Source organism: Amyelois transitella, chromosome 6, assembly GCF_032362555.1.
Source record: "Amyelois transitella isolate CPQ chromosome 6, ilAmyTran1.1, whole genome shotgun sequence".
In the NCBI taxonomy this organism is placed as follows: domain Eukaryota; kingdom Metazoa; phylum Arthropoda; class Insecta; order Lepidoptera; family Pyralidae; genus Amyelois; species Amyelois transitella.
Window position 1 is genome coordinate 9,793,429 of NC_083509.1, and position 24,832 is coordinate 9,818,260.

Genomic DNA, 24,832 nt, shown 5'->3' on the forward strand with positions numbered 1-24,832 from the left:
AACATATACGAGTATGTATATAAGTAATGCAAGTGAAAGGCCACATGCTAGTAATTTTACCACTTTACATAATAACAGACAATTTTGCACATTTCTGCAATTCTGAATCTCATGCGAAGTTGCATAAAACATGAACCTGCTGGCCTTGATCGATCGATTTGAATCTGCGCTGCCGCTGTGGACATGCTCCATAATGCCACCAACTGCTCACAACAAGGGCAGGGTCGCCCTCTGCTCCACTTCCTATGCTCAGTACTATAGTCTCTATGCCTGGGAACTGTGTCAGGGAAATAGCCAAATGATCCATTTAAAAATAAATCCTGTTAACAACTTTGGTATTTTCTTTGTAACTGATCAATTAAAACTAATATTAAAGTTATTAAATTTTGTTCGTGAACTCCATTATAAAGTTAGAAACTTATCGAAATTTTTGTAACTTCCGGAGTGTGTTCACGATTTTAAGAATTGAACTTGTAGAAGTTCCATGTGAAAATAATACTTGTGATTTTGCTCACAGTTTCAGCAAATATAACCAAAAATCAATTAATTAACGAGCGATACTGAAATTGACAAAGATCATTGTCGGTCGAGTACAGGTATAAGATTAATAGGTTGGCGTTTACCGGATCTTAATACGAGGTTTCTAGCGCAGAAGTCCAGTTAAGGCCAATGGTGAATGTTACAAGTACGACCTTTGCATTGATATGCTCAAGATTCGCTAAGTCACTGATGGAACGTGAGAAACTACTAACTCATACAGCAGACACACTGCCCAAATTCCTCTTATCTCGGAGAAAGTGTATTTGTATACTCTAAATAATTCTACGTGCCCGACATATTTTATCACACCACACGTGAATAAGTGTTATTTAATACCTACAACGTATTTCGGTTTGTTCACGTTTCCAGTTAAAATGTAACATGTTAAGTATTACAAAAGAACTGTTTTGTAATGTCAGATGTTGCTACATGTAAATGTTTTCATCGTGAAAAATCATATTTTTTGTGCCAGGCCCAATCATAAAACTACCTCTCATTACTCTCCCTCTTCAGACCTTTATTTGTTTTTCTTTCTTGTTATATTAAATTGCGATGACTGGGTTTTCATCGTATTGGATGACATGATGACCACTTGAATCAATGATGTTATATGTCACTATTGCCTTGGGTTCTTTTCCATGCGAAGCTTGGGAAGAATGGCCTCTGGGCCGTAAAGTGTTGTACAAACAGTGCCAGTTCATTTTAGAGGGTGACTCATACAGGTATTTACCTTTTAGGAGCCCTCATCCATTCGGTGACGAAGTTACATCATCGCACTGAGACAATATTCGATAAATATCTGTCTTATATACATACATACGTCAGCGCTATTTTAACTCATGATTTTTATCATCAGTGTTAAGCTTATATCAAGAAGTGATTACCTACACATTCAGATTTATATTTGTTATTTATCCCACCTCTTAGTTTCTCACGCACGCCAATCTAGGCTTACTTTTGCTACGGTTTTGTTATAGACATCTGAGAGTGATAGTTTGTTTACTAAGTGTTGCTTTTGTTTTGTTAGACAATAGAGCGAGGCTAACGAGCTTAGTAAACCTTTACAAAACATCACTTTCAACATGACGCCAAATTAATGTCGTAGATTGATTTCTAAGTTGATTAGAACATGCTAGTACTAGCTGGTCTTGCAAGTAACTAATCTGTGAAATTTAATTTGGTAACTAAAAGTTTGAAAAATTAAGTAACTTCAAAACAATGAAAGCAACGAAACATAATAGTTTAACCATTAGTGCTTTTAATACCCAACTGCCTTTCAAGCGACTTTAACGAAAGACATTATATAAAACCTTCGAAATAAACTTATTGAATAAAAAATTTGTGTGCTGAAAAATAGTTGTAGTGAATCAAAATAGTACACTGTTTTTATTGTAACTCATTTAATAGAGAACATTATGACAACGAGGCCGTCTAAGGTCACGACTCCAGCATCAATTAAAATCTATGTCTCGGACAAACCCACGCTGCTGCCTGATTTGTCTATTTGTTATAACTACAACAAAAAGACCCTTATTATCGAATATTGTTTTTTCAATTTGATTTATGAATGCAATTATGTTGGTTTTCCCTCATTTTGTTAAATTGATACAAGAAGAAAAGATGTACCTTTTTTCCACCATCCATTGTGTGCTATATTGAACGATATGAGCAATAAGCTTATTTATTTTTCAGACAAAAAGTATTTCAATCGTTCTGTTCCTCACTAACTTTTAAAGGAACGGGTAGTTTTATTTACAGATTCCGAAATATATTCACAACAAACAACTATAATCTTGTTGTCAACTTTTAAATCTGTATCGATTCCATTGTTTCAACGTCAACCCATCGCAACTGATTATTAATAAACAGACTAACATCTATGTGGTAATGCCCCTAATGTACAGAGTAAATAATTGTGTGTTCAATATGAGATGACGCCGCAGTAAAGACGTCAGAGCTTCCGCCCACTTGTACCTGAAGTGCGTAGAACAGGCTTCCTACGAGATACCAGCGATGGCTTCCTGATATCTGATATTGATGTTCCAATAAAATATTTATTTACATTGCATTTAAGTATTCTGATAATAAACATTTTAGCGTGCTATTAACTACAATTGTGACAGTAAAGAATTTTCTAAAGACGTTGTGACAAAGGATGAACTTCTATTCCTAATTCAATGGTCTATATTTAAAGATTTACTCTTCCAACTTTTCCCTGTGGAGTTTTTAAAGCATAAAGTTATTTTCCTTGTTGGTTATTTCCAGGAAACTTTGTATAAGTGGTACATTCCCACACGTCACGGCATAAGTAACGGTATCTTTCCTAGACCTGTGACGGTGAATGCGTCTGTGCAAATAAAAACAAATTTTAAATTAATAATTGTTTTTAACCACACGTCAGAAAATATCATTCAAAATCGCACGTGTACTTAGCAAGTGCATACGCTTTATACTATTTTCCTGTATCTGTCAATACCTGTCAATGAGCAGCACCGAAAGTACAACGATTTCCTGCATTGACCTGTTTCTACATAGATGAATGAGTAAATTAATTAACCTACAGAACGATGATATCTGGACATGAATCGGTCTGCTTAGATACGTCTGGAAGTTTAGAGTGAACACTCGAAGATTATCGGTTCCAGTTATCCAAGTCACTTACCTTGTAAGCTCTACAAGTTGTAGCTAACGATCTGTATTTGTTCTTCTAAGGATTGAAGCAACTTCTCATGGCTGCTCGTTTGTTTGGTCATGCGTCTCATTGCATCACCTGTTTAGCGTGTAGCCGCAACTGCTTGGGACAACGCTGTCTATTGTCTCACTTATTACATCCATTATTGGTCACGTTAAACTCGACACGCTTTTTTACGAAGGATCCTAGTAGATCGACATGTATTTCTAGAAACAATAACCGACTGTTAGTTCATAGTACAGAACAATTTGAACGGAAAAGGTGAAGGTAGAAAGAAAAGCCTTCATATTCTGTGCCTTCCTGTTTCATTAAATTAATTTCGTAATTACTCGTACTTACCTCTATAATGTGTAGAGTAATTTTTTATTCTCAGTGGACTAAGGCCAATCGATTTCTTCTTCTATAGCTATCCTAGTAAGCATTTTAATGATAAAATACTTAAAAATAATATAGACGAAAGTTACTTAGAAAAAAACCCTTCATATTAGTATTTATATTTCATTATTCCGACCATTAGTTAGCTTTCAATGTCATATTTCCTCAAACATCATAAGCTGCAATAGTTCAACCGTTATCGCAGTTGAATCACTTTCGTTTTGTTTATCTTTATCGGCTGTTAGCTCGTGACCTGTTGCTTTCCCTCACGAAAGCCGTGTCATGCCCTGTAGAGTAGTGTAGGGTACAGTCGCTGACAAATCACGTTATACCGTGATGGCATCAGTTATTTGCTGGAAAAAATATGAGATTAATTCAACAATAGGCCATTGTCATATGTGGCAGAATACAATTCAATGTTTTACGTGTGTAATGAAGCTTTTTATGTGAATAAAAAGACGCATATGTAATGGATAATAACACGTAATCAAGCATTTAAATTCTATTAGATAATGTAATTCAATATTGAAAGTAGACAGTTTTCTATATTTAAGAAATTCTTAAGACATTCGAATTAAAAAAGATATTGATTTTAGGCTGATGATATTAGCAATCAAATAGCAATTCGTCAAATTAGATTTGAAAAGCAAATACCCGTAATATTCAAACAATATACTAACCCATTATTTTGAACGTAAATACAAAAGGCAGCAATTGCCCATCAATCTACTCACGAGCGGGCGGTACAAAAGCGTAAACAAGTTCTGAAATTTTAGCTTTTCGTCGGCCCGACAGTCATATAGTATTTTATTTTATACTTAATCTAAAATACTGATATGTTTTGTAAGTTTAACATGTCTTTGAGTCGTTATTAAATCTGAAGCGTTTTTAAAATCTATAGTTTTATCCCAATTGTTTTCAGCTGTGTTTGATGAATTAAATTGACTAAGCAGGTTCACAGCAAGGCGAAATTTGTGAAGCAATGGTGAATATAATTAGGTACTGGTATATTCATATTTGTCTGACAAATAAACTTGTATCTATGTTGTTGTCGCGCTGGCTGATACTATAGTCAGTAATTTCGTTCTGTCTGCTTACTGCTACATACTTAGATAGCCTCGCCTTCGTCTAGGTCACCAAAATACACAATGGGTCACTTGACAAACGCCTTTGTTTAATTCTTGGAATAGGAAATTCAACATGTTTCAAATAGCAGACCAAAAAAAATCCAGCCAATAATAACGTAAATTATAACAAAGTTCCCATTGTGTACCTATCCATACTAACCAATAACATTTTTTTTCTACGTTACAAATTAACTTAAAAACAACTGTTTGTACCGACTAGATGATATCGACAACCTTTACAAGTTAGGTCAAAAGCTAGGTTTACACATTTGTCCTAAAAAAAATAATATTAATAGAAATATATTTTTTCAGGAATCAAAGCCCATTTGTTCTAAAATTTGTTCGAAGCCTTCCCCAAATTGGTATTTTATCTGTATTATCAATTCATTTTAAACGCATTTTTTATTTACAGATCGACAGAAAGATACATGAAAGTGAAATGGCGGGACGTTCGCGTGGGAGACATTATTCACCTGTCGAACAACGAAGCAGTGCCGGCTGACATGGTGTTGCTACACACTTCCAATCCGGTGGGAATCTGCTACCTGGACACTTGCAATCTGGACGGGGAGACCAATCTGAAGCAAAGGGTAGTCGTGCCCGCTCTCAAGCAATTTGTAAGTAAACTTCTTTAGAACATTGTCTTATTCCTGTGGAGGCTTGTAATCAAATAAGGTTATTCAAATAGTTAAACAAATATTATCTGAACTGGATTAGGATCCATTGTTAACAGAGTCATGCGGTGGTTAGACAGAAGGCGCAACATTTATACAATTAACTCACTTACCAATTTCTTGGTGGTAGTCCATAGGCGTACTTGAACCTATCTTCAGGTGGGTGCAATCAACCAGGTGTAATTCTTAGTTTAGCGTATACTGACGAGTTTTTTAGAATTCCTGGCGGAGAACTAAAGCTGAAATAACTGTTGTAAATTATAAAGACAACTTCTGAATATCAAGGAAAGTATGGTTACCGTAATTGAGCTTCGTAATCGTAATACAATTATTTTTGCGGTCATGTTCGGAAGCTGCACAAATTCATTTCTTATTTAGGCTACAGCGATTACACGGTGCTTTCGTTTTTTGGGTGTACAATAATGGATCCAGAGATTAGCTGATTCAAACCAACAAACGGAGCGTGAGAATCACTGGCTCTTGTAGAACATTTCTTTCTAAGCCCTTTGTTGTGGAATCATCATAGAGTGCTTAAAATGCGTTGCATGAAGTTACTTTCATTTTTGTGGCTTTAAGAGTAAATAAAAAATATGATAAAAAATCAGTAGTTTGTGCATATAGTAGTGAGTTGAGGATTCGTTGGGGGCATACCATGTTTGTTCTCCCTGACCGCCTCGTAAGTAGGTACAGCTAATTTCTATATTGATTTATATTTTTCTTTGTTTCAGCATAATCAATTCAATCCCGCCAAATTTATTAGTTTAGTAGAGGTAGACCGACCATCAACAAAAATTTACCGGTTCACGGGCACGATATCAAACCCAAACGGATCTAGAATTCCACTCGACTCGGATAATTTACTTTTAAGAGAATGCACCATCAAAAATACCGATTTCGTAGAAGGAATCGTCGTGTACGCTGGCCACGAAACCAAAGCCATGCTCAACAATGGAGGCCCTCGATATAAATGTTCCAGTTTAGAGAAAAAAATGAACACTGACGTCATTTGGTGCATCTTAGTTCTTTTGTTTTTGTGCTGCACCGGAGCCGTCGGTTGCAAGTTATGGCTGGACGGGTACTATAAACAGTATGACGCTAAAACCTACGAGAACATACCATTCTTGCCGATATCCGAGAAACCTACGTACGAGGGCTTGATTATATTTTGGACTTACATTATAATACTCCAAGTGATGATACCGGTTTCTTTATACGTGACGATAGAGATGGCTAAACTTCTGCAAGTGTACCATATACACCAAGACGTGGAGATGTTTGATCCGGAAACGAATAGGAGAATTGAATGTCGAGCGTTGAATATAACAGAGGAGTTGGGACAGATCCAGTACGTGTTTAGTGACAAGACGGGCACTTTGACAGAGAACAAGATGGTGTTCAGAAGGTGCTGCGTGGGCGGGGTGGACTACGACCACCCGCCCGGGCCGCCGGCCGAACCCGCATCCGACCTGCCGCCCATCGTACAACCCATTACAAACGTGTCACCGAATACAAGATTGCTACAGCATTTGACGGACAATAATGACAATCAGCATACACAAAAGGTATTTATTTAAAGATTTTGTATCGAAAGAAACGTAAAGCCCTCTTGTTCCGTCTTAACATAATATTTAAAGTTGCGTTTCTTTTTGCAATTAATGTGTTTTATATCTGACTTACCTATGTAAATTGCTGTCAAATAGCCTGTAAGAGATTTCTTGTATTTTTCTTATTAGATATATATCATGTATTATCTAAGGGAAAGCATGTCTTATTCCCAGAAAGAATGTTATATTTTAAGTAACGAGACTATTTTGATACTCATTACTCTTGTCTTGCTTCATAATGCATTTAATATAGCAAATAAATATGCATCGTCTCTAAGACGATGAAGAAGGTATTAATATCTGACAATAATGTACAGGTACGCGAGTTCATGCTGATCTTAGCGGTGTGTAATACCGTGATGGTGAACCAGCCCCACTTCGACCCCACGCAGCTCAGCGCCTCAAACTCCACCACCGACCAGTTCAACGACAAACCGGCCAAGCCTAATGGCACGATGCGATCCAACGATAAGTATGTACCTTTTAGATGTACTCGCTTTTGCAACTTTATGAAAAAATACTTTTTCCGTGATAAAAGATGATACCTTGTCACCTTTAGTGCTCTTTTAATATGTATGTCAAATTAAATAAAGATTGATCAAGTATATAAAGCGTGAAGAACGGATAAACAAACAAACTTTCCGATTGATAATATGAGTAGGGATTTAGATTGTTTCCCGGTTAGAAGGAGGTTTATACATTCGAAATTATCTAGAAGCTTACGCACTCCTCGATCGGTCTTAAAACCCACTTTTCTCCCATAGAGGAAAAGTATGATAACTTTATTATGTTCTTGTCATAAGGTATGCCCGCCTAGCGGAGTCTCGGTCGACGACGCCATCACCGCCGCCTTCGACAGCTTCCCCGCTCCGTATCCGACTTCCACGACTACGCCGCGACCGTGACGACAACAGCAGCGCCTCCACCAATGACGTGCAGGTAATATTCACTTCAATCTATGTTAGCCGTTATTTTTACTCCAACAGTCACATACAGGTAAAATATGATGTTTAACGTACAATTTTGATGACATTTGAAAACTCCCGAGAGCTTTGCTTCCAGGGAGCTGGGATGGTGCGAATGAAGGGACCTGAAGTAAGGCCTGCTTGTAAGAGGCAGTATCACATTAATACTATGACGATGAATGCTAGGATCATTGGCAGCCGCACTTCTTACTTGCTTCCTGTGTGGATCTCCTTTCCATGACTAGTCCATTCGCTCCACTTTTACTCAGGAATCAGATTCTCTCGTCACGGCACGCAGACACGGCAAAAAACAATATATAAGTTTTTATTGAACCCCATAATATTGTCTAAAATTAAGTTCCCTTGAGATATATATTAATATTTCTTTTATATGTTCTATCATATATCCTGGGCCTTGGGCAACAAACTTGCTTGATGCGGGCGCGCCTTTTAACGTTGAGCCCTCATGTTCAAGTTCATAACTTTATAGCTTCATCTAATTAATTAAAGCTTATATTTAACAGCTTTATTGCGTGCTGTTCATTTGATGTCATGTCGCGTGCATTTCCAGCCGCGCCCGATTTGTTACCTTGGCGGGCGAGAGTCAAGTATGGATGGGTTAAACAATTTAGATGAGTGCTGAACTTGGAATGATAATTTCTTTTTAATTTTAAATCGGATCATTTGGCTTGATAGGAATTATAATTAAGTAACATACGCCCGCGTTATACGAAATATTTGGTCGATATGAATGTTTGAAAATTACATTATCTAAAGAACATAAATATGCTTCATACACCTAGTAGGTTCGTCTGTATGTTGTCTGTTTTTAGTCACTTGATAACAGAAGAAACTATTATGTTTTTATTGATCCAATTCCATAATAATGAATCTTAATTGTAGACTTTTGCCGTCCTTGAAAAGAAACTGGTAATGAATGCTGTTGAAGCTTTAACGCTCAATTAATTTTACATAGGAGTAGACTGAGGTCAATAGTCTCTAAAAGGCCAAGTTCAGCTAGATAGTTGGTGTAATGAAAGAATTGTTTTTAACTTTATAAATACTTTTACCAGATGGCACGCTACGAAGCAGAAAGTCCTGATGAGCTGGCATTGGCAGAAGCTGCGCTGGCGTACGGCTACGAACTGCGCTCGCGCACGCCCGAAGACGTCGAAGTGGCCATTCGTGGAGAAATAACTACTATCAAAGTCCTTAGGGTGCAGCAGTTTGATGCCAATAGGAAATGCATGTCGGTGGCGTTGCGGTTGCCTAACGATCAGGTAAATATTTTTTAAATGTGTAACCTTTTTCTCTGTTCGTCAGTGGAGACGTCAATCTTTTCTCTTCACTCATAAATTGTAAAAATCAATCAAGGAAAAGGAGCGTATTTTCTTAAGATTCTACCTTCAGACAATTGACAAGCAACCTATCATAATCTGAATCTCAATTCCATCAGTAAGCAATTCAGGTGAACATGAAATATGTTTATCTTTGACACAGGTCGTGTTATACGTGAAGGGTGCAGATTCCACCGTCTTGAACGCTCTCGCGCCAACGCGCGCCGGTTCAGCGGAGGCGGCCGCTTTAGAGAGAACCCGCTCGCTTATCACGGAGTATTCACACGCGGGTCTACGATCACTGGTCATGGCCAAGCGAGCGATGCAACCAGCGTTATGGGAAGAGTGGCTAGCTGGACACAACCGTGCTTTGGAGATCGGAGAAGGTTGGTATATTATCCCAGAAGTCATAGCAAAGGGAAAATAAACTTAATTTCTAACGATATGATGCAAAATGGGTCAGTTTTCTCTACAGGTTTGTTGATGTCACACGGAAGTCGCTTCGTCTAAAAACCTGCCTCTAGGATCGTGGTTAAAGGCGTAACCGCGGTTTCCTTCCCGAGGTGAAGCCAAAATCTGGACTAAAATAACATGAGTATAGACATTCGAATAAATCAAAATAAACCAATGATATTAATATTAAGATTTTTTTATGAGAACTTTTGAAATTTTTTTTCTCCTCTCATCGATAAAATTATTCCAGGTCGCGAGAAGAGAATACGGGACTCGCTCGCTCGGCTGGAAAGCGCTTTAACGCTAGTCGGTGCGACGGGCGTCGAAGATAAACTCCAGGAAGCCGTGCCAAGAACCATCCGCGCCTTGTTGGACGCCGGCATCATCGTGTGGGTGCTGACCGGGGACAAACCCGAGACCGCCATCAACATCGCCTACTCCGCCGCGCTGTTCTCGCAGAACGATCGATTGCTGCATCTCATATCTAGAAATAAGGTAGGTATCGTACATCAATCAACAAAGGCCAGTGGCTTAACATTTTTTATCTATTGTAACGTCTTGTTCGGATATTTTAAGAGAAACTCTAGTAACAAAGACTTTTTAAGTTCGTATTCACTAATTTATTGATCTCACACTATGTATGCTCAAGAGTCACATTTATATTCTTTATCGCAGCCATGGTTTATCCTCTCTTAGGTCGTTTAAATTCTCGTTCGGTTGTCCCTTGTTCCATTGCCAAGATCTAACTGAACATCAGGTTCGCATTAATACTCGTATGCAAGCGAATTGCATACTCGAGCTGACCGAGTCTAGAACTGATGATGTATGTAGAATATCGTCATCCTTTTTTGTTTTGAAGAGTAGTTTATTTGGTCATGTTTCTCTGCCAATTTTACTACATTGTAACGCTATCATACAATAAGGTTGTTATTGGCTGCGTATTCACCGGCTCAGTCAGTACGCGGCTATTTACGAAATGTGTGCCATTGCCAGGAGCACGCGGAGTCGACCATCAAAAGCTACCTGGAAGCGAACCTGAGCGACTCGGTCGGCGGGCGCGCGCTCGTGGTGGACGGCCGCACGCTCACCTACATCCTGGACCGGCGCTCCGGGCTCGTGGCGCCCTTCCTGTCGCTCGCCAGGAGGTGCTCCGCCGTGCTGTGCTGCCGGGCCACGCCGCTGCAGAAGGCGTACATCGTGAAGGTAGCTATAGCGGCACTGCCAGCTTCCTGTCCTCGCCAGGAGGTGCGCCGCCGTGCTGTGCTGCCGGGCCACGCCGCTGCAGAAGGCGTACATCGTGAAGGTAGCTATAGCGGCACTGCCAGCTTCCTGTCCTCGCCAGGAGGTGCTCCGCCGTGCTGTGCTGCCGGGCCACGCCGCTGCAGAAGGCGTACATCGTGAAGGTAGCTATAGCGGCACTGCCAGCTTCCTGTCCTCGCCAGGAGGTGCTCCGCCGTGCTGTGCTGCCGGGCCACGCCGCTGCAGAAGGCGTACATCGTGAAGGTAGCTATAGCGGCACTGCCAGCTTCCTGTCCTCGCCAGGAGGTGCTCCGCCGTGCTGTGCTGCCGGGCCACGCCGCTGCAGAAGGCGTACATCGTGAAGGTAGCTATAGCGGCACTGCCAGCTTCCTGTCCTCGCCAGGAGGTGCTCCGCCGTGCTGTGCTGCCGGGCCACGCCGCTGCAGAAGGCGTACATCGTGAAGGTAGCTATAGCGGCACTGCCAGCTTCCAGTCCTCGCCAGGAGGTGCTCCGCCGTGCTGTGCTGCCGGGCCACGCCGCTGCAGAAGGCGTACATCGTGAAGGTAGCTATGGCGGCACTGCCAGCTTCCTGTCCTCGCCAGGAGGTGCTCCGCCATGCTGAGTACAAGTAGCAGTCGCCCTATGAACTTGAACCCTCAGTTTTAAGTTGTAGATATTAACCCTGTTATTCATTTTTCAGGCAGTAAAGGAAGAATTGAGCGTGACCACATTGGCGATAGGCGACGGCGCGAACGATGTGTCGATGATACAAACAGCTGATGTGGGAGTCGGTACGTATGAAAAGAAAAAAAAACAATTGACTTGCTTTATATTTTTTTACGAACGGCTGTGTTAGCCTGATTGGAATCCTTGGAAAGAGATTCTAGCGGCTGGATCAGTAAATTTTTCAAAGTAATATAATACGATCATTTTTAATGTAGCCACTTTCTTTGATTTTTTTGATGCAGGATTTTGCGGTCGCGATATGAAAATTAATGACAAGTTATTTGCTTACAGGTCTGTCAGGTCAAGAAGGTCGTCAAGCGGTAATGGCGTCAGACTTTGCGTTGTCGCGGTTCAAGTTCATAGAGCGACTGCTACTCGTGCACGGCCATTGGTGCTATGACCGCCTCGCCAGGATGATACTATACTTCTTCTTGAAGAATGCCGTAAGTTACTTTGTATAATTAAATTTTCTGCTACAATAATCGTACAGACACCTTAGTTTGTTTGTTTGTAATATCTTTACTGCATAGAAATTTACACAGTAACAAGAAAATAGTACATATATAGCTTCTCTGAAAGATCACAAGTCAATGACTTCCGTTATGTCATCCCCTACTAAGTTACGGTATTGCTAATATGTAACTATGATCGTCTCGCCAGGATTCTTTTATTTCTTTTATAATGCCTGCTTTGAGGTATCAAAATAACAGTGAGAAATTTAGATGTAGTAATCTACGTGAGGATTAGTTACATAATTATTATATTTGTTTCAGACATTTGTGTTCCTCGTGTTCTGGTTCCAATTCTACTGCGGTTTCTCTGCCAACGTGATGATCGACCAGATACACCTAATGTCTTATAATCTCATGTTCACCGCATGGCCGCCGATCGTCATAGGTGAGTGTTGCCATATCAAAAATACGTCTGCGGTCCCGCTAGCGTAGCGCTAGCTTCTTTTTATGCAATAGAGGCAGACCTTCTGTTAACCGCCTTATGCTTGTCCCTTATACTACTTTCAGACAACGACATGCGGGTCTCAAATGCAAATCCTACATTTAATTCTTGTCTCAGAATAATAATAAAAAGAGACTTTGATCCAATATTCGACAACATTTTATTTTTGCATCATATTTCCGACGGTTTCAACTATATGTTTGTATAAATAATTTTGGCACGTCACTAGGAATACAAGGAAGCTGTATATATAAAAAAATATAAGTTACGTATAAGTTTTCATACATATATTTTTTGTCAAACCAAACTCACCATAAAATAAACTTTTGTTGAGAAAGTTTGCACTGTAATATTTTAACGAAAATGAAACTTGTCAAATCGAGCTACAGTAACCAATCAGAACAAAGTCCGACAGTGCTAAACACTGTTTACAACGCCATCTATTGATTATGACGTTTACAAATTTAAAATGCCGTTATCTGCCAAATCCTTGTTTTAAGTAAATCGTCAAAAATGCGGTAAAAATTTAAAATGATGCCATTCATCAATAAGAACGCCTATTTATGACTTAAAGGTACCAAAAAGTCGTATATACAGATCGAAAGAGATTTTTTTTTCTTATTCTACTAGTAAAAAAGGTGAAAATCCTGATGTCAGATAACGGCATTTTAGTTATACCACGGCAGTTTTACACCCTAGTCTCTGAGAATGGTGTGGCGGGAAGATCAAACTTTTTCCAAGTTTGGGTTAAAGTCACCCGAAAGGGCCAAAGTCATACGACTCTACCGGTACTTGTTTCTCAGGCGCATACGACCGCATAGCCCCGGCGTCCCTCCTCACGGAGCGGCCCGGCCTGTACGGCGCGTGCCGCCGCGGCCTCACGTACAAGGCGCACACGTTCTGGCTGGTGCTGGCCGAGTGCGTCTACATGAGCGTGGTGATCTTCTTCACGGCCGCGGCGGCCTACGGCGGCACCGACGTCGACCTCTGGGAGTTCGGCACCTGCACCATGACCGCTTGTCTCACCATCATGCTGCTCTACGTCGCAATCGAGACGAGGAGTTGGGTGAGTCACTGGAATATGATGAGCTTTACACTGAAAATAGCGTGCGATGTATCTAGACGTACCCTCAGATGATGGAATCAATGTAGCGATTATGGTGAGGAAAAATATCGTGAGGAAACCTGTACATTCAGGTATTGTGTAACATGATCGATCCAATACGGGTTTGGTTCTCTTGCAAAGGTTGCGGAGGTCAGGTGGCAGTAGCATCGTTTAAAAACCTGACTCACCCAATCGGCTTGTCTCTTTTGCTGTAGATAGATAAAGTTTTATTGCACTATAAGAGTAAAACATACAAAATAGCACCAAACAGACAAAGATGTACGTCGCCATCGAGACTGGATGTGGGGTGCGAGCAAATTTAAATAATAAAATCAATTTGATTGATTCTATTTTACCTAAGACCACTATTAGGTACGTTCGCCAGATAAATGAAGTGGTGGTAGTAGAAGTAAGGACGAAGTATCCAGAAACACGTACAACTAATAGAAAATAATAGGAATGGCTTATGTATACCTACTATTTCACCTAAGGCCTGACTCCTACATGCACCGTACGTCATACATCGAGCGAAGAAGATTCCAATCTCCTTTCTATCAGAAGATCCCGCTACGGCGTATATCATTTCTATTCTTTTAAAACATGTAGTCGAATGGTGTCAAGCAGATAGCCGACCCTATAACATAAGCAAGCCTTTTTTACCTAATTACTTTTTCAGAACACGTACCTCTAACTTACATGATATTTTTTTATCAGGCTTGATCTTAGAATTTAACCGAAAATGTAATTAGAGGGATAGAGAAAGATCATACAATTAATGTCTGCAGTCTTTATTAATAGTCATTCGGTGTTTCCATGCAGCGATTTTTCAAGATACTCGTAAGTGCATTAGCGTGTGCCACTGGGTGTGATTTAGCTTCGTTCACGTTTTAAACTGCACAAAGTGTTTGTTGATGTCGTCGAATGAGAAACTAAAGGCCTATAAATTTTTTAAAAACCGTTCTGATTTCAAATCGTTTTTGACACTTCCTTAAACTGTGCCATAGATAAATATAAGATTTATAAGCGGAAAAATTGATTTATTGGATGAAAATAACTTTGTAAAATAACCTGTAACTCATCTTTACAAAATAAAAAGGTATATATAATTTATTTAAAACTATTGCTTTCTATGAATTGTGTTTTTCAATGTCTCATAGGGATTTTCTTAGCAATATATATATGTTTATTTTATATCACAATATACATAGTTTTAGTCACATACAATGTCTTTTTAAGCGTGAATCACGACTTAAGAATTATAGTGTAGTGTGACGTGAGAGAATGTTTTTTTTTAAAGTACTTGATCTTTCAAGTAAAGTAAAAAAGCGCTATATCATACGTTACACTGTAAACAATGTCAGTTTAACCACATTTACAAAGTAGTTTTCTTCGTTAGGCGAATGCATGAAACTGAGACTGTTACCTGTTGAAACATGCAAAATAAAACTGAACATCTTTTTACCCAGACGGTGATCCACGTGGTGGCTCTAAGCGGGTCATTGCTGGCATTCTTCGTGCTGACGCTGATCTTCCAGAGCCTCTGCGTGGTCTGCTTCAACCTGCCTTCCACGTTCAGGGTGATGCAGCACGCCATACAGAGCCCGGTGTACTGGCTCGTCGTCATCATCACGGCTGTCGCGGCCTTGGCGCCGAGGTATGTACTCTGATCTTTAACTTCCCTCCTTGTTTGGTCTTCATTTACCTTCTCTTTCTTTCTATCTCTTTGGTTCTACCTTAAATATAGAAAAATTAATGTGAACAGCTCTATAGGTGCAGAGCGTCATAGATTCTCCTCACTGTGCGCATCACAGTCCACTTTTTTTTCTCAACCCCACGTTTTTTTTCTTATAACCCCTCAACATTCCAACAGAGTAAAATTTTGTTTAGTTGGACAGTTGACCACATAAGTAACAATCAAGGTTGTTATATATTTGTTTATTGCGCATACAATAAATATGTTGATCTATACTAATAATATAACAAAGCTGAAGAGTTTGTTTGTTTGTTTGTTTGAACGCGCTAATCTCAAGAACTACTGGTTCGAATTGAAAAGTTCTTGTGTTGAATAGACCATTTATCGAGGTAGGCTTCAGGCTATAAAACACCACGCTGCAACTACTAGGAGCGAAGAAATGTGATAATAGAAAATGTGAAAAAAAAAACGAGGAAAATTATTCATCCTCGAGGGCTTCAATGATGCCCAAAATAACAATTCCACGCGGACGAAGTCGCGGGCGCAGCTAGTTATAATTAATAATTGAATTCCCCAGACTGGCGTACCACGCGATCCGCAACAGCACCCGGCCCGGGTCGCTGGGGCGCGCGGTGATCTCCCGGCGCCGCCGCAAGCGCTCGCGGCTGCCGTACGCGGCCCACTATCGCAGCTCCGCCAGCGCCGCGCACGTCTACAGGTATGTAATGTCACTGACGCAAATAATCCAGCCCTCGTAGTATGGAACCCGCCAACTTCGTTTTACCGCGTGAAATCTCTTTTTTTTTTTAGTGGTGCCGGGAACCATAAGGGAACTAAGCTATATTTATACATACATACATACATAAAATCACGCCTCTTTCCTATCGGAGGGGTAGGCAGAGACTACCTCTTTCCACTTGCCACGATCTCTGCATAGGTACTTCCTTCGCTTCATCCACATTCATAACTCACTTCATGCAAGCTCGGCGGTTTCGGGTACTTTTGACCTGACCCTTTACCAGGACGTCCTTAATTTGATCAAGATACGTTCGTCTAGGTCTTCCCACTCCGACCTTTCTCTCCACACTCTCCTTGTATATCTGCTTAATCAACCTGTTTTCATTCATCCTCTCCACATGACCGAACCATCTCAACATACCCTTTTCTATTCCCGTAACTACATCTTCTTTCACATCACAACATTCCCTAATCACGCTGTTCCTTATCCGGTCACTCAATTTCACACCCAACATACTCCTTAACGCTCTCATTTCCACTGCATTTATAATGTCACTGACGCAAATAATCCAACCGTCATAATATGGAACTCGCGAACTTCGTTTTACCGTGTGAAAACTCTTTTTTTTTATTGGTGCCGGAAACCATAAGGGAACTAAGCTATATTTCGTTATACATACATACATACATACATATCATCACGTCCATATCCCTTACGGGGTAGACAGAGCCAACAGTCTTGAAAAGACTGAAAGGCCACGTTCAGCTATTTGGCTTAATGATAGAATTGAGATTCAAATAGTTCGCCTAAAAAAGAATCCCAAGTTTGTAAGCCTATCCCTTAATCGCGTTTACGATATCCATGGTAATGAAACGGAGTGGCATATTCTTTTTTTTATTGGTGCCGGGAACCACACGGGTACTAAGCTATATTTCGTTATTATTAATATATTTATTTTTAATTGTTCCCAGATCGACGGACTCTGACGGTCTGCAGAAACCACCGGCGGAGGTAGCCGCGATCACGTGACCGCTGCTCATTACCCCCACTCGTATGTTAAACTAGGCTGTGATCTGTCTTAGAACTATATTCTAATGTTATTGTGCTTTCCTACCACTAGAGGGACCAATGACTCGTGCCGGAGTCGGTGTGAGCCGAAACTATATGTAAGTTTGTAGTGAATTGAATCTGTCGCTTGTAAGTGAGCGTCGATCTAACTAGATCGCTTGTAAGTTTGTGGCGACCTAATTCATTCGCTTGTAAGTGAGCGTCAATCTAACTAGATCGATTGTAAGTGAGCGTCGATGTAACTAGATCGCTTGTAAGTGAGCGTCGATCTAACTAGATCGCCTGTAAGTTTGTAGCGACCTACTTCGTTCGCTTGTAAGTTTGCGGCGATCTTATTAGAACGCTTATAAGTTTGTGGCGATCTTATTAAGACGCTTGTAAGTTTGTGGCGATCTTATTAAGACGCTTGTAAGTTTGTGGCGAGCTATTGCGACCGTGCGATTCCGCACCTTGCGTGTTTTAATATCTTAACTTCGTAAAATATTAGCATTTAACTCGTGTCAAATCTTCTTACGAAAATGTACATTTCTGAATGGTGTATATCAGCTATTGAAGCGGCGGCTAAAAATGCTTCAAACTTAGTAATTTTACTGCGCGTTGCCCCACAACCATCAAAATAAGGCTATATTATTGAATTTTGTCATGTATCTTATGACTAGAAAATAATTATGGTGAATTTTACGCTCGTAGTATTATTCTGACAGATGTCGAGAGTATTATCTAAATGTACAGTCTTTTTCCCCGTTGGATCATATTTTCGCTATTTTTTCAATCTAGTCTTTGGGTTAAGGACATGAAATTGCATATTGCAGTATTAAGATCTACCGGCCCGTCGATTTTTAAGTCTAATCAGTATTTAAATGAACGCGAGAAATACTCGAGATTTTTTGCTTCAGGGTTTTTACTTCCAAAGCCGCTAGATGTCGTCGAACTAAAAAGGACGCTATTTTAGTCATTTTAAATGTCACTTTGACTTAATTGTTTGTAATGTTACAATTCTTTAGTGAGGATGTCATGCACACTTTGGTAGTTTAAGACCTATATTGATCGGGAACTGTTGTTAAAAATTAAGGAATATTAAGCTTACTTTTGTATTGGCAATCAATGTGGTTCAAAGTGAACAGAGGCAAACTAGACTCGTAGATAAAAAAAATCATTAATAGATTTATGAATATCAGATTAGAAATTAAAATTGCGTTTCGATTCGATAACTAGTTATTACCACTTAAACAGGGTTGCTTTTTTAGCAGTATCTACAAAATGAGATAACTTCAGTACTTGGGACAATAATTTTTCATAGAAATTCATTAAATCGCATCAGCTGATCACTCAATAATATTTTTTTCGCTCCAAATTCTTAAAAAAATTGATAGTTTTGATTATCTTAATTCAGAAAATTTGGATACTGTTGAAGACACATCCCTATATTTCTTGACATGTTGTATTGAATACAAACCATTATAAATATGTGAACAAACATAAAACAGACAAATAGCTACAACATTAAAATTAATTTTTCAGATATACAAAGACTTATATCACATAGATGTCGTGCTAGCAACCTAGTGATTGTGAAAGAAGTTTCAATTTATTTGTACTTATAACTTCGCTATTTACGACACTAAATTAAGGTTTTATATTAGTACATTTATATGCCTCTACGTAGAATTCCGGAAAAAACACCATCAGAATCGACCAAAATCAAAAGAAATAGTGGAGATTTAAAATCATTTTTTAAATCATCCCGGTTTTAAGTAGAGACATACTTGTGTACGATATAGTTTGTATGTAGACTGTGTGATGTGTTGGCTTCCTTCGAACGTGTAACGTAGATGTGTATTATAACGACCTGCCTTGCCCGAGACTGCGTGAGTGGACACCCTACATCGAACGCGCACCCGCCACCATTGTGTCAAATCTGTTTAAAAATAAATGAACCATTATGGTGTCGATAGAGTTTCACTGGAATAGTATTTGAAACTTGATTTTTGATAGAAACTATAGGCACACTTACCTATATTACATTGCAATTTGACAGTTATTGTCTATACTCAGAGCGTGATGCGCATCACGCTCTGAGTATAGATAATATCAATCAAAAACATATTTTTTGTTTAAATTAGTAGTTAAATGTGCAGTTTTTTAAAGGACTTAAATTATTCCATTAGTAAAGTATTAATAACATTGGTATGCATATCGTTTTACGAACGGATCAGTTCATTTTTGGGCGCGTGTTTGATCAAGAAAATTATCAAAAACGTGATGTTGATTTCATAGAAGATGGCACTCGTGCATCTCAAGTTATTAAATATGATAGTTTATAGAGGCAGTAGTATTATCTTGATATAGGCTCGCGGAACCGAAGTGCCTTGTGGCGGTGGCGGCGCGTGCGCAGGTGTCCGCTTCACCAAATGATTCCTAAAAGATTTTACTATTTTACTATTGTTTGTACATAAATACAAATTATATATTTCTATATAAACGACGATTGTTACATGTACAGTAGGCTATTTTCGTATAAAACAAATCTTTGTGTAAATAATTTGTATGTTCTAAGACTGTTGTTCATTTTAGAGCTTTTAATTTGTTCAGTTAATTTAAATTTGTAGGATATTGTGATATAACATGTATTTTCCAGTCATTTTAATCTATGCTGGCTTCTGGCGCAACATGTTTATAATATCTTTAAATTTCTTGCCATATTTAAATCGGGATGTAGTGATTAACATTTTTTAGTACAAGTATTTATATTTAAGCTGTTTTTTAAAACTTCTTACTGATGCATAATTTTTTTAAGAATCAGAATTTAGCAAACATAATAATTTGCTCCCTTATTAGTATTTTCTAATAACTTCTGAATTCATGAGAATAAAGTGATTATTTTAATCCGGAGATCCTACTGAATAGGTCCTTTTAATTTCAAGCAGTAACTTCTAATTTTAACAAAGGAGTTAAAGAAATCTACTTATTTATCGATAAACGCATTGAACAATTATTGTTGACGATTAATGCTTACACCTTATTATTATTAGAACAAAATACATGAAAGGAAATCAATTGGTTATGTTGAGGACGGAGATAATTTTTTCCCAATGGTGTCGCTAACAACTCCGTCAATTTCTATCATCCTGCGTAAGCCCCAACAAATTATTTAAATTTCTAATATGCCAATTAAATTAGAAAATTTTGTGACAAAAAGAAAAAGACAAAAACAATTTCTATGAAGACAAGAGCGGTGTTGTTAAGCGAAGGCCGAAGCATAGGCAACCGTATATCGTATATTATTCTGCCAATAAGAAATACAGAATAAGAGTTTTATTTGCTTAGTTTATTACTGACATTTATTTTTCGTATTAAAATGAAAAATAAATATATAGATTCACAACGCAACTGCTGTTCTGTTAAATTGCCCTAAGGAATGTCTTGAATGAAAGTGGTTTATTTATACTAAAATATGCATTTATGTTTTGTGATATTGCACTTGTTCTGTACTTGATAAGTTCGGTGACCCGGACTCGGCAATGACTAGAAAATACATTACCATAAATATTACGTGTTGTTTTATAATAATAACAAAATATTTAATTTCATTACTTTATCCTTTTATTTATCTCTACTGTATAATCTACCCCTTTGATAAAATAGCGAAGAAAGCTACTGGCTAGAGAGGTGAGATTATGACCATGATTAGGCCAAACGCGCTATTTAGTTAAATAGGGATGAGTATTGTATATTTAAAATCAAACAACAAATGTATTCATTACTACTTTTAATAGTCAAGTTATACTTGAAAATTTCAATAAAATATAAAAAAAAAACAACTTGAAAAATAAAGGAGAGCTGAATCCAAAATGGAAATTCTACATTGACTATGACTATGTCCAATGGCAGAATATTCTAGACCCAGCCTCTTCATAACAAATTAACAATTAGCGTTCGCATTACAAAAGTAATTAAATATAAACAGAACATAAACATATACAACCATACACAAATCAAATATGTACAAATCAACACTATTGCAATACTGTCAAAAGTCCTCCAAACGAATGTAAAACTTGCTAAAATGGATCACAGCATCAACTTGAGTATGGAATTCGGCACGTCCATAGTGTGTTCCTCGACTAGTACAATGTCGAATTTTTCTAGATAGTTCTGTAGGTTCTCTTCGACTTTCCGGCTGAGGAAGCCGACCCGGACGATGTGCCGGCAGTGCGGCATGCCGTCCGCCATGCCCGCGTCGCCGAGGTTGTCGCCCATCAGCAGCACGCAGTCCCGCGTCCGCACCAGATCGTAGTACTCCGTGTTATGAATGGCCGTCTCGTTTTTATTCAGCGTGTGGATGATCTCGCCCTTTATCCCCACCACTTTGTCGTCCTCGTCTAGGGCGAGGAAATTAGCCACGACCTGGTGAACAAAGTTCAGATTTACAATCGCCGACGTGATATACAACACGCGTTACCTAGACGAGTCAATCCGAGTAATTTTATTGACACCACTGAGATGACATTGATGATTGCCCATTTGGAAGATGATCTCGAGCCAATTTCCTGGTTAATACTAATTTGTACACAATGAAAACTGTTCTATTCATGAAACCACTAAAATTGTTTTATTTCTTTCTAGCATATATAGATACTTTTTTTAAGGCATATGGCTAGATGGTAAAGGAATAAAGAATTATTTATAGTGATGAATTTATCTCCTATATCAAGTTTTTTTTTTATAAAAGTACCATATTTAATCACAATTATTAAGATTAGGGAATCATATTATTCTCTTACATTTTCTTAAATGTTTCCAGAAAAGGAATTTATTATTTATTTTTTGGTTATATAGATAAAATCAAAGTGCTACCTTAACATTAGGACGTAGCAAGTTGCTGCCTTTTAAAGCTGCCACCACACTGTCTCCGAGCCCTGCAGAGAACACCAGCACAGGCACTGACTTTTCTTCACTCCAGTCAATCAAATCCTTCACTCCAATCCTTTAAATAATATTAAACTTTGTTACAACTTTTATCACCCTTGTAATAGGTATATTTATGTATTAAGTGAACATAAAACAACTGATAAAATCGATTGGCTCTTGCTGATAAAACCACAATTAAACATGATAATATTTTTCAAACTGAAATTACATTAGTTAACATTATTATATCAATTTGTTAGTTTCAGATATGGATTTTCAGGCTAGAAACTAAACTGAAAACTTACCTATAGTGCTCTTTCATATTTTCTCCTATTACATCTAATTCTTCTCTTGGAAACTTCACACCTCTGAAAAGAATGTAAAAATATTTCTATTTATCAACATTTGAGTGCCTACCAAATTTAAAAGTATTTTTTAGCCTTATCAGGAAAATGAAAACTGATAATAAAACAAAATTGTATTCTACCATACTGCATGAAATTCATAGTTCTGGCCAATGCATAGAACAATTGAGTTACTTACTTGAGTAAGTCATTGGCCGCAACATACCAGTCCACCATATGCTTGGTTTTCTCTTCAACACTCATTTTGCCGTCACATTCAATTGGTTTATAAATGTTTGCTAGCCTCAGATCTTCTTCTCTGTATTTTTGTGGCACTGATGGACATGCAGTAAACATTCCTAAAAACAATGCATTTTATGTTAATGAATTATTTTTTATATATTTTATTAATTAGCTTTTGTCCATTGTTAAGATGTAGGTATAGCTTAATGTTGGAATTGAGATAGTTACTAGTAAAAACTTTTCCAATTATTATATTATCCACTCACCAAAACTAGTGCGAACAGTAGTACCATCATCCAAATGCTGTCTCGTGAGGGTATGATCGAAATCAGTGACTATCTGCAGATTCCGACTCCCAAGAGATATTATACTGTTAATCTTATTTAATAACTCTATTTCGTTTCTTATATGGACGTTACATTTAGTAAACGCTGGTATATCTTTTAGACTTGACAAAGTCTTCATTATAGCTGTAATTGAGAAAGTATCAATTAGATATCTATCTATTATTATCTTTATAATTGTAATTAATTTACGTAATAAGCATAATGTAAACATAAATATCAGATATTCAAATTATCGAAAGTGTAGATAACGTACATCGCAAAATTGTTATAAAATTAAACATGTTTGATTACCTCCGGCGTTCACACAAGAATAAATCTTAGTTAGGGCTTGTAGTAAGTATTATTTTGTGCCTTATATTTATGTATGTGAAAATAAAGATCGAGAAATATAAATAGCTATTAGAGCCTTGTGTATGCCCTTGATATGAAACAAGTGAAAATGAACTGACTGAAGTGACTGACAAACAAATAGAAGATGACGTTTTCATAACCTCAAAATAAACTGTCAACGTCAGCGGAGCCAGCTGTTCGTATTCGTAATCAAATCAATGCTAAGAACCAACAATCAAAGTCAACAATCAACTCAGTTTCAACGTCAGTAAATTTAACAAGGACACGTTTTTTCTTTTCTTCGTTGTGGCAATCAAACTTCTTCGTAAGCTAGTCTTAGTTCTTTGTAAGTTATTATTTTGTCAACATTAATACAATCCTAGTTACAAACATTTAAACAAAAATAAGTAAAATATTCATCATAAAATAGTCTATTACGCCGTTATAGACAAGAATGCTTTATTTCGCCCTTTTTGGGACTTTAGGACAACTACGATCAAAAGTCACCAATGCCGCTATTAGATTATTCGATATTAAGACTGTTATAGTCTTAAAACGAATAGTGTAAAAAGAGTTCTCTTGCTCCAAAAAAGGAGATAATTTTACGCGTCCATGGATTATATCGAGAGATGACATAGATACATTCATAAAATCTTGTCTTAATTCTTTACGCGGTAGACAGAGCCAACAGTCTTGAAAAAATTGAAAAGCCACGTTCAGCTGCACTGTATGGCTTAAATATTAATATCGCGTGCTGAATATCCAATAGTACCTATAATATGGGGTCTGAATTCGGACTGCAAGACCAGGCTCGATGAGTCTTACTGTCCTGTCGACGAGACTGAATAACGAATAGTGTAGGTATTAAAAGTTAGACCCTTATTACACGGGGCATCCCGTAACGGATAGATAGACAGAGTTAATTTCATATTTATTCCGCAAGTAGATATTAATTGATTGATCAAACACATTTTTTTTTTAATTTCAACGTACCTATTTATAGGTAAGTATATATGTTATTATGGTCAACTGCTGTGGGTTGTATTGTGTATAATATCTTTAGTTGTCTTGTGGCAATCAATGATTGTTTTAAGAAAGGAGCAAACTGAGAGAAGATAATGCAATGACATTATACCACTGATCTCTTTAAATAGAGAACATTGAAGTATACTTTAAAGGTGGCCTATCAGTCTTTTCAAGACTGTTGGCTTTGTCTACCCCGCAAGGGATATAGACGTGATTATTTGCATTTATGTATGTATGCATGCACTTTAAAGGTAACCCCCACTGATTATATACACCTAACTATATTTAAATTCGGTATTAATCAATTATAACAATGTATTCTCTCGTCCACATTTCTAT

The 24,832-nt window shown here is 38.0% G+C and overlaps 2 protein-coding genes across 2 annotated transcripts in view; one reads left to right on the top strand and one right to left on the bottom strand.

Annotated features, from left to right (window-relative positions):
* Positions 1 to 20,885, top strand: part of LOC106131315 (phospholipid-transporting ATPase VA) — a 41,548-nt gene extending 20,663 nt beyond the window's left edge. Inside the window, exons 2-16 of the mRNA XM_060944608.1 lie at positions 5,147 to 5,351; positions 6,137 to 6,970; positions 7,330 to 7,484; positions 7,816 to 7,951; positions 9,051 to 9,257; positions 9,478 to 9,700; positions 10,018 to 10,262; positions 10,761 to 10,970; positions 11,708 to 11,798; positions 12,025 to 12,176; positions 12,507 to 12,630; positions 13,491 to 13,753; positions 15,259 to 15,446; positions 16,063 to 16,203; positions 17,196 to 20,885. Of these exons, the coding sequence (XP_060800591.1) occupies positions 5,147 to 5,351; positions 6,137 to 6,970; positions 7,330 to 7,484; positions 7,816 to 7,951; positions 9,051 to 9,257; positions 9,478 to 9,700; positions 10,018 to 10,262; positions 10,761 to 10,970; positions 11,708 to 11,798; positions 12,025 to 12,176; positions 12,507 to 12,630; positions 13,491 to 13,753; positions 15,259 to 15,446; positions 16,063 to 16,203; positions 17,196 to 17,253 (3,232 nt within the window). The 3' untranslated portion in view covers positions 17,254 to 20,885. The remainder of the gene's footprint in view (positions 1 to 5,146; positions 5,352 to 6,136; positions 6,971 to 7,329; positions 7,485 to 7,815; positions 7,952 to 9,050; positions 9,258 to 9,477; positions 9,701 to 10,017; positions 10,263 to 10,760; positions 10,971 to 11,707; positions 11,799 to 12,024; positions 12,177 to 12,506; positions 12,631 to 13,490; positions 13,754 to 15,258; positions 15,447 to 16,062; positions 16,204 to 17,195) is intronic.
* A 161-nt stretch (positions 20,886 to 21,046) lies between these two features.
* On the bottom strand, positions 21,047 to 23,598 carry LOC106131224 (7-methylguanosine phosphate-specific 5'-nucleotidase). Its single transcript, XM_013330238.2, has 6 exons — positions 23,429 to 23,598; positions 23,057 to 23,260; positions 22,747 to 22,906; positions 22,509 to 22,571; positions 22,150 to 22,279; positions 21,047 to 21,699 (listed from the first exon to the last, which is right to left on the bottom strand). The coding sequence occupies exons 2-6, from the start codon at positions 23,253 to 23,255 to the stop codon at positions 21,364 to 21,366; spliced, it is 888 nt and encodes a 295-aa protein (XP_013185692.2). The 5' UTR covers positions 23,256 to 23,260; positions 23,429 to 23,598; the 3' UTR covers positions 21,047 to 21,363.
* Between the last annotated feature and the right edge of the window lie 1,234 nt (positions 23,599 to 24,832).

What these genes read in the sequence shown, in the direction of transcription:
- LOC106131224 (XM_013330238.2), bottom strand. Translation starts at nt 23,255, where the DNA reads ATGAAGACTTTGTCAAGTCTAAAAGATATACCAGCGTTTACTAAATGT. An exon ending in TACTGTTCGCACTAGTTTTG is followed by an intron (nt 22,907 to 23,056) that starts GTGAGTGGATAA and finishes CATTGTTTTTAG; the next exon opens with GAATGTTTACTGCATGTCCA. An exon ending in GCGGCCAATGACTTACTCAA is followed by an intron (nt 22,572 to 22,746) that starts GTAAGTAACTCA and finishes CATTCTTTTCAG; the next exon opens with AGGTGTGAAGTTTCCAAGAG.